The sequence below is a fragment of the Priapulus caudatus genome, unplaced genomic scaffold (assembly GCF_000485595.1).
Source record: "Priapulus caudatus unplaced genomic scaffold, Priapulus_caudatus-5.0.1 Scaffold184, whole genome shotgun sequence".
Classification (NCBI taxonomy): Eukaryota; Metazoa; Priapulida; class Priapulimorpha; order Priapulimorphida; family Priapulidae; genus Priapulus; species Priapulus caudatus.
In genome coordinates, this window is record NW_014577245.1 from 227,158 (window position 1) to 236,283 (window position 9,126).

Here is a 9,126-nt window from a genome sequence, read left to right on the forward strand (position 1 = left end):
GGCGGCGACATTTTTGGACGATTTCTTTTTTTCACGGAGCTATTCCGGTTGTGTGAAACTCGTGCGCCAGAGGGGAAGTGTTTACGGCCGTGGGTGGGCGTCGGTTGTTGTAAAATCCGCGCGCGCACGCCCACGGCGTGTTTACTCTACGGCGAGTCACGAGACCGGTTTAATTTATTGCGACAGTTTTATGATAGTTGACTTGTACGGTTGCATGGTTCGCACAGTCTTGAAAAGTCTTGAATTTGAGGGGAGTCCTTGAAAAGTACTTGAATTTAGTAAATGTTTGATTTTGTGCTTGAAAGTCTTGAATTTCATGAAAATCTCTTGAATTTTTAGAAAGAATCCTTGCCTGTAATAAAAAGAATATTGTGTACCATTAATAATGTGCAAACCTCAATAAAAATTGCCTGTAAATGAGCTTAAAAAGCTATAGCACACGAAGACAGTTAAATGATGATCACAAATTAACAGTAAGTCAGTAAAATCAGTCAGTAAATCAAGGCATGTTGTAGAAGTGACAGTGTTTAGAAGGGTTTATTAATGTAATCCAGGTAAGTTTTAGAGGTGACAGTGATTAAGAATGGGGTTATTAAATTAATCCAGGTATGTTTTGTTCTGTGTATGAATTCTAATAAAATGTCTGATAAAATGACCTTGAATTTCTGATAAAATGTCATTGAAAAAATTTTCAGTCCTGGATGAACCATGGGTTGCCAAGCCTCGAAATAGCTGCATGGCTGCAGGCGTTTTTCTTTTTTTATGTGTCATTCTTCCAGAGGTGTTATTCTCACTATTTCATCCACAAAATGATGAAGAATATTTCATAGGAATACAGCAGTGCCTGCTGGCATAAGCTGTGTATGAAATAAACATGAATTTCTTCCATAAAATATTTAATACAGGTATTCCAAACGCTGGGAAATTCCTAAACCCGAGACACGTTCGTAGTTCGTACCCAGGTATTTCGAATGCGCAATCCTCAACCTGTATTTATTTGGCTCTTCAGTTTCCTTGACCTACACATTTTAAACATTTAATAGCTGGTTTCATTTCTCTCTAGACGCAGAGCCGTACACAAAATAGTTCATTCTTCCTGAACTCTAACTGCGACTATGTTCTTGGACAGTTGCCATGATGAGACGAAAAACAAATCGATTTGCTGTTTCTATTTGCCATTTGATATTTGCAGGGACGTATTCTGTAGCACATTTCTGACTTGAGAACGTCGCTCCCTCCATCTACAAGCCAGTAATCTCTGCTGAGACGTGGTCCAGAACCTAGCATTCTTGAATTCGTGACAGTTGATCTGTCCATCTGCATGTAAATGTAAGCAAATTTTTGTTTCACGTATATTTATCGATATATTCCATATTAGTGTATTGATTGAAATATATATAAAATTAAATTCACTTAACGCAACGTGTTACCAATATTTGCTTGAGTACATAATCGCAAATCACACAGCGGCATACTAGTAGTACAATACATATTCACAAGTGGCTTTGATGTCAAACCCATTATCATATAATTGCATATGAATATAAGTAACACCTGCAATGGTTCTCATTTTTGTCTGAAGTTTACACTTCCTGCCTTTTATAATTAGCTAATCAACGCATCTACGAGATATGCGTGCATCCTAACAATCCGTACGATCCGTACGATCCATGAATTAGGATCCCTCTTAACACAAAGACAGTCCACCGAGTATCACGCACACATCATACAACATCGTAGCGACATACGCGAGTGTGACGTCAGTGCAGCAGCAGTGCACGCGGGCCCTGAAGGAGGGGAAAAATAACTTTTTTTTTCACGGGAGCTCTTTTTCAAAAGTCTGTGGGTCAAAAATTTTACGGCAGCTATTTTGACGGGAGCGATGAGCGATTCGCTCTTCAAACCTCCGAAATCGCTCCCGTGAGGCTGTATTTTTTACCCTGCCCTGAAGCCACGCTCATCTCTGACCGGCGAATCGTACTGACCGTTCCCGCCAAGAGAGATGACGAGGTTCTTGATCGCGCACTCGTACGCGCTGGACGGCAGCCGGCTCCTCAGCTCCCGCAGCGACACGCGTCGGTCGCGATTGCGGTCAAAGTGCTCGAACGTGAGCATGGCGAGTATGTTCTTCGCTGACAGCCGCTGCAGGTACTCCTGCACGTCGACGCTGCACCTCTGCTGGTTGTAGCACGTCGTGCACCACCCGCAGCCGCCCGCCGGCGCCACGGCGACCAGCAGCAGCAGCAGCATTGCCGCGGCGATCTCGACGACGTTGCGCAGCGGCGGCGGCGGCGACATTTTTGGACGATTTCTTTTTTTCACGGAGCTATTCCGGTTGTGTGAAACTCGTGGCGCCAAGAGGGGAAGTGTTTACGGCCGTGGGTGGGCGTCGGTTGTTGTAAAATCCGCGCCGCGCACGCCCACGGCGTGTTTACTCTACGGCGAGTCACGAGACCGGTTTAATTTATTGCGACAGTGTACGACAGTTGACTTGTACGGTTGCCAAGCCTTGAAATAGCTGCATGGCTGCAGGCGTTTATGTGTCATTTTTGTATGTGTCATTTTTCCAGAGGTGTTCAAGGTTGTTCTTGTTGTTGCTGGAATAACCCGCGTTATATGTAAGTTATGTGAACGATGAGGTGGTATTCGCATCATCATTGGCAACGGCGGCAGCAAAAGCAGAAACAGTGGGTAGCCATTGAATAAGTACAGCATTTCCCGCTTTTTTCATTATTATATGAGTCATAATGACATTTTATCAGAAATATATCTATTGTCATCAGTTTGTATTTTAAGCCCGGCGCACACGTGAGTTATTTTACTCAAGTAAAATGACGCATGCGTCAAATTACTCAACGAAAATCCGCCGCACATGTGAGTAAAATGACGCATGCGTCAAATTACTCAACGAAAATCCGCTGCACACGTGAGTAAAATGATTCATGCGTCATTTTACTTGAGTAAAATATCTCACGTGTGCGCTGGGCTTTAAATGCAACTCAAGGTAGGCCCCTTTTAAGTCTCTCCAGTGAGTAGTCTTATAAACTAAAAGTTTCCTTGACACATTTTTTTAGGTTGGTAGTTGGTTTTGTATAGTTAATCTCATCATATGCACACCAAGTCATATGCGCAAACCGAGTTACATTTACATGTTAAAATGCCCACGGCCATTTTACCATCTGCTTCTGTTTAACATGCACAAACCGGATATTTTCAGAACTGGTTATCCAATGCGTGCAAACAAATGTCAGAGCGATACCTCCCGGGTTATACCGAATTCCCTCGAATAAACGCCCGGGCGTTTATTGTTTTCGTCACACTAATGACTTCGGCGCCTATTCAAGCATGCCTTTATTCAGGCAGGGGCGTTAATTTTATTGTTTTACTGCATGCTACACCCGGTATTTTATTTATTTCCTTCGTAATATAATTAATCTAAAGACAGGCCTGTTTTTTCGTGCAAAAATTCGGCCAAAACATTTTCTTTGAACGAAGTTTTGTTTTACTCTGGCGACGTTCGCACGGTCCGCACCTGTTGTTATCAAAACAACTGAAAGTAATTAAAAACCCGTTAGAGAGAATTCACCGCATGGAACAATGGCACTTTATTTGATGAACAATTACATCACACTATATAAAACATAAAAACTGATGAAATTAACCAGCAAAAATATAGTAAATGTTTGTCAACATCACAAAATAGTTCAAGCACGCATTATAAACGCATTATAAAGTCTGCTAGAGGAATGTTGTCTTCGTCGTCGCTCTCATCATCATGAACAACAAGTTCGTTTTCGTCGGCTTCTTCACTGCTTTCTTCACTGCCATCTTCATCTGCAGGGGCGGTATATATACATCATCACCCCCCACCCCCCGGCGACTATTCAGGCCCCGGCGTTTATTGATTTAAAGTATCTTTACCCCCCCCCCCGGCCCTTAATCACACATGCCTTTATTCAAGCAGGGGCTATTATTCGAGGGAATACGGTACCTACTTTGTGCACCTGCTGTAACACCGTTCAGTTTCTCTACATCATAACAGCATTGTTTTCAACATTGAGGATAAGGCATAATGAAATAACGTGTAGAGGCACTTTGTAAACATCTTTCACACAAATGTGAACAATTTATCACTGACATGCAACAGCAATCAAGTAAAGTAGGGCAATCAACGTGTAGCGGGGACTTGCTGTACGTACACAAAACTGCAATGGAAAACTCAAAACGGCCTAGTCGCTAGCACAACCTTACCCGATCGTTATCAAATATCACATCGGTTTATTTCTCAAGGTACTATATTTTGCTTAGGAAAATGGAAGAAACAACCTAAGTTTCAGTTTACCTTTGAAGGGTTTGTCAAAAAGTGTTTTTGCATAGAGTTGGTTCTATAATTTGATAATGCCTAAAAAAAGACGTTTGTTTCCGCTAACCCGACCAAGTCCATTTTAAACCGCCTAGTCGGAACTTTTTATTGTGATCGGCAAAAAAAATTTTTTTTATTCCAACGTGATATCGATCGGTCAATGCATTGATTTGTCTTTGAAGTCATTATATGGGCTGTTATAAGTATAAGACAAACATTTTTTTTTGGCCTAACAAGGTTTGTGACTGTTATCTAGTATATATGTGTTCATAAGACAAGGATAAGATTACTACCACTTGGCATAGCTGTGCATGATCTAGTTCCTTCCAATTAAAACTATTGGCGAATATTTCGAGAATAGAATGCGAATACTCTCGAATTTGACGCTGGTTTGATGAAGATAAAGGGATTTCTTGACGTCCGAATAGAGGGAGCTTGTCCTGGCCGATTGCAAGAAATTTTATTGCGTTGCTCCGGCAGCCAGAACTTGGCCAATTTGTGCTCTAAACAGTCAACTGTGCCATCACCTGAAAAGACAAACGTGGTGCAATTTTACGAGTGAGTTACGTGCGAGTTATATTAAAGTTCAACCAAGTGTGTATATACACAGTGTTCGAGGGAGTGTTAGTTAGCAACTTGCCATTAGCGTCCGCGTCTCTGAAGAGTTGCACTGTTACACAGCGTGGGATCTCGGCTGGTATGGTAGCTTGTATGTCCCACAGGGTCACACGGCCAGTATTGCGCCTATCATAGCTGCTAAATGACAGCAGCCTGGCCTGACTCCTTGGTGACTGTCTGCTGAGATACTGCTGCACGTCGTACCGACACTCCATTGTACCGCCTGCGCCGCCTTCGCCGCCTCCTGCTTCTGCCCGTGCTCCGGACCATCCACAGGCTTCAATCTGTAGCGCATAGCCGACTAAGAGTAGCACCCAAATCACACCAATATAATTTGTTGTCTGCGAATGCTGCATCGACTACAGTCAGATATGACTAATATACTGTGTGCGTGTATCATTGTGTACGTTATATATTCACGGTAGCTTTCTCTATACGTTTCCCATCTCGTTCCTCTAACCAAGCGTGACGGTGTTTAGACTAATTACGTTCTGGTTCTCAGTTCGACTGCGATTCATCTGACTGTATAATGTATCATTCCGATATTCAACGCTTCTTGTGGTCTTTGTAGAAACTTCCGCACCGGCGTAACGTTCTTGCTCTTCGATTAAATTCTCCTGGCTCGATTAAAGTGGGAATCTGTTTTGTGGATGAAACTAAGGAACGTGCCGTTTTTAGCTCACCTTGACATCGTCAAGCTGAGCTATTGCCATGGGTCGTCGTCCGTCGTACGTCCGTCTCCGTCGCGTTTGTCCGTCACATTTGGCTTTCGTCAAGGCGATAAACTGTCAGGAACGTTTGACCACGGTATGGACCCCTGGTGTTGACCCACGGTTGAGCCGCTAACGCAAATAGTGATCAAGNGTGGGAAGAGATAAGAGAGAGAGGGCGAAGAGACAGAGAGAGAAAGCTGAGAGCAAAGACTGAGAGCCAGGAGCTGCATGAGAAAAGGAGAGAAGAGGAGCGTGAGAGAGTGGTTCGTGTGAGTGATGAGGAGAAAGAGATGCGCGAAGAGCAGCCTGTGCTGTGACGGAGAGAGAGACAAGCGCCGATGGAACGAGATGATGAGAGAAAGATGAGGAGAGAGAGAACGGAAGAGAATGGGACCGACGACAGAGCGACGGCGAGAGAGAGGACAGAGAGAAAGAGGAGAGAGAGACGACGGAGAGATGAGAAGAGGAGAGAGAGTAGGAGATGAATACGAGAGAGAAGAAGTGACCGAGAAACGTAAGAGTAGAGAGAAAGATAGCAATCGAGGGAGAGAGAGAGACGATGAGAGAGAGAGAGAGAGCATAAAGAGACGTGAGATGGCGATCTGTGCCGTCCAGCACGGCATGCACAGAAAGCAGCTGACGAGAGAATGATTTATCGCCAAGCACCTAGTGCGTCGCTGTGAATTAACCGACAGTTTCTATCGAGAACATACAGCTTCCCCGTCCGGCGAACGTCTTTAGGGGCAAGGATATTCGCGCGGTGCCAAATTAAACACATTTGCGCGCTGATTCGCACCGCGGTGCCCACGTAATTAAATTTTCAGCTTTCTTTATATTATTGCACGTCGCGCGCGGCGTGCCAGCTGCCGCCTGCGGCAAACTTCCTAATATAGCATTGCTCGAGAGAGACGTGGGGCATGGGAGCTACCTGAGGAAATCGGGCAGAGAAGATAGCTGGGGCGGTCAGATGAAGAAGGAGGCTGAGCGAGGGCGCGAGGGACCAGCGGGAGCGGCAAAGGGAGGACGCGAGGGCATAAAGTAAGTGTTTTGCACCCTACATGCTAGGGCGCTCTCCTAATTATCACACACAGGTTTACTGATCAATGCTTATTAATGAAATCTATGCTGATATTCATCACGAAATATAACTCCTCTTAGCCCGGCAGATTTGTGAATGAATTGTGATTTTTATGATACAAGCATGAGTTTTGGCACACTGTTAGAGCATGCACTAAGAAATTTTTTTGGCTATAGGGCCATCGCATATTTGTCCCATGGCAACAATGGCGGGCATTTTCCAAGATGGCCACCATTCAAATCCATTATCCTTCATTTTCAGTTAATATTCAACATAGAAACATGATGTTTGTGTCTAAACCAACATTATCGGAGTCAAGGAACACATTGCAATCAAAATCATTATCGGTCGGAGGCCGCCATCTTGGATTTCAAAATGATAATGGATTTGAATAGCGGCCATTTAATATTTCAGCTAATATTCAACATAGAAACATGATGTTTGTGTCTAAACCAACATTATCGGGGTCAAGGAACACATTGCAATCAAAATCATTATCGGTCAGAAAGAAACATGATGTTTAATTGTGTCTAAACCAACATTATCGGGGTCAAGGAACACATTGCAATCAAAATCATTATTCGTCAGAGGCCGCCATTTTGAATTTCAAAATGGCCGCCATTCAAATCCATTATCCAATTCAATTTACTTCAATTCAATTCAATCACTTTATTTACACCTGACAATTACATTTTAAAGGTATCATATTGGTTCAACAAATTAATTAACAAAGCTAGTAAATTGAAAATGGTGGTGATGGGAAATGCAGTGGTACTATTTACAACACGCTAGCAACTACCTAACTACATAATATATCTGGCATTCAAGGGACTAAATAATAGCAAAACCATCAACATATTTAATATTGGCGGAGTTATACATGTTTTCGAACTGTAACATGTGAGAGTATAATGCAGTACTTCCCAGTGTTTCCTTTAAAATACTTGGTAGTTTATTTATATGAGCACATAGTTCACGAGATTATGCTGTATCTTGCAAATCAATATTGCATGTCCCAATGTTGTTTGTTAGTGGTGAGCCCAAATCCACGACAATCCCTCCATTATTAACCAAGTAAGGCCTTCCATAGCAGTATTACCGGTTGTCAATGAATTGCAATGTTACTTCTGAGAACAGAGTCCACCACAGAGGCAAAGGGCAGTGCACTGAAGTGCTGCCTTGACACATTTGCACCTTCCTCTGCACCCCTTTTTGCATCTACAGCGGAGGAGTCCGCGACAGGCCTGGGTCGCTTCTGGTAGTGTGGTCCAGTGAACTTCCCATCCACCTGTGTTCTTCCTCTTCCACCCCCAGTCACCTGGAGATGGGAGTTCTGGGGCTGCAACCATCATCTGTCCCCAGCAGTGACCAGCTTGGTAGGCAGCCCTCTTTGTGTGTTGAATCAGTGCTGCTCGTGTTGGGGGAGTCCATCAATTGTTCTACCTTTCTGGGTGAACAGCTGCTTGCGTGCCTGATTGACTGATTCCTGGCTGCTAGTGCGGTCATAGAGCAATACCACGAATCGCTCCAGAGGCCCCATCCAGTCTTCTATGGCTTCTGGGGTGGCAGCCAAGACACAGAAGGCTCTAGTGACGTCATCAAAGGTCGTCCATGTATCCCACGCCGTCTTCTTCCCCCTGCCACCAAAAGATGATACTGTGTCACATCCAGTAAAGGAATGGAACATTGGTAAGGCTATGCATCGTTCCGGACCTAGTGCTCTCGCCATCTCATGAGCTGCTAAATGTCGAAAACTCTTTCCAGCTCCAAAGGCATCCCACAGCTCAGTGATGTTGAGGCGTTGGGCTGCTGTCACTGCCAGTACTAGCACATCCGTGTCAACTGTGCGTATTGACACCTTGGTATACCCTTCCCTCGCAGCATCTGCTAGGTACAGTAGGATACGGGTATCAGCCTCTTCATGTGTGCATGGTGCAAGACCTGATATATCTCGGGGCTGCGTACAGAAGACGTCAGCATGATTGGTGCTGATTATTTGTTTGTCAGTGTCAAGGGCTATCACACTAGTTGCCAGGAAAGAGAACAGCTCAGCCTTGTTGTCGTCGATGCACAGAAACTCCGGCCAGTTTCCAGGAATGGCACTGGATGGCTCAACGCGTCTACGAACTCTCTTCCCTCTCTTGCTCTCGTTTTTCGGTCTTCAGACTTTCAGGGAGATATTCATCCCACACGACATCCACTCTGCTGACATGCTGCAGCTGAGACAGGATGTATGGTGAGAACACTTGCTGCGCATAATCGAAAAATGTCTTAGCACCAGGTCGTAGCATGTTCACGAGAGCAGCCCCATCGAGGATGATGACCTGTACTGTGTGGTTGGATGCATTCTCTTG

The 9,126-nt window shown here is 44.3% G+C and overlaps 4 protein-coding genes across 5 annotated transcripts in view; 1 reads left to right on the top strand and 3 right to left on the bottom strand.

Moving 5' to 3' along the window:
- LOC106806899 (myotubularin-related protein 9-like) overlaps positions 1-9,126 on the top strand; it is a 32,425-nt gene that overhangs the window by 4,384 nt on the left and 18,915 nt on the right. The window contains exon 1 of one of the 2 annotated variants that reach the window (XM_014809042.1): positions 1,242-1,329. The exons of the other annotated variant lie outside the window; for it this stretch is intronic. The gene's annotated coding sequence lies outside the window, so the exon portion shown is untranslated. Of the gene's footprint in view, positions 1-1,241; positions 1,330-9,126 lie in introns of those variants that run through there. 2 annotated transcript variants of the gene reach the window in all.
- On the bottom strand, positions 649-2,298 carry LOC106806882. The gene is made up of 2 exons (XM_014809020.1): positions 1,986-2,298; positions 649-1,317 (listed from the first exon to the last, which is right to left on the bottom strand). The coding sequence occupies exons 1-2, from the start codon at positions 2,296-2,298 to the stop codon at positions 1,169-1,171; spliced, it is 462 nt and encodes a 153-aa protein (XP_014664506.1). The 3' UTR covers positions 649-1,168.
- On the bottom strand, positions 4,591-5,373 carry LOC106806900. The gene is made up of 2 exons (XM_014809045.1): positions 5,004-5,373; positions 4,591-4,890 (listed from the first exon to the last, which is right to left on the bottom strand). The coding sequence occupies exons 1-2, from the start codon at positions 5,335-5,337 to the stop codon at positions 4,700-4,702; spliced, it is 525 nt and encodes a 174-aa protein (XP_014664531.1). The 5' UTR covers positions 5,338-5,373; the 3' UTR covers positions 4,591-4,699.
- The window catches only part of LOC106806883, a gene marked incomplete in the record, with an annotated part of 4,064 nt that continues 2,815 nt past the window's right edge, over positions 7,878-9,126 (bottom strand). Inside the window, 3 exon segments of the mRNA XM_014809021.1 lie at positions 7,878-8,090; positions 8,289-8,656; positions 8,901-9,021. Coding sequence (XP_014664507.1) covers positions 7,878-8,090; positions 8,289-8,656; positions 8,901-9,021 — 702 coding nt within the window.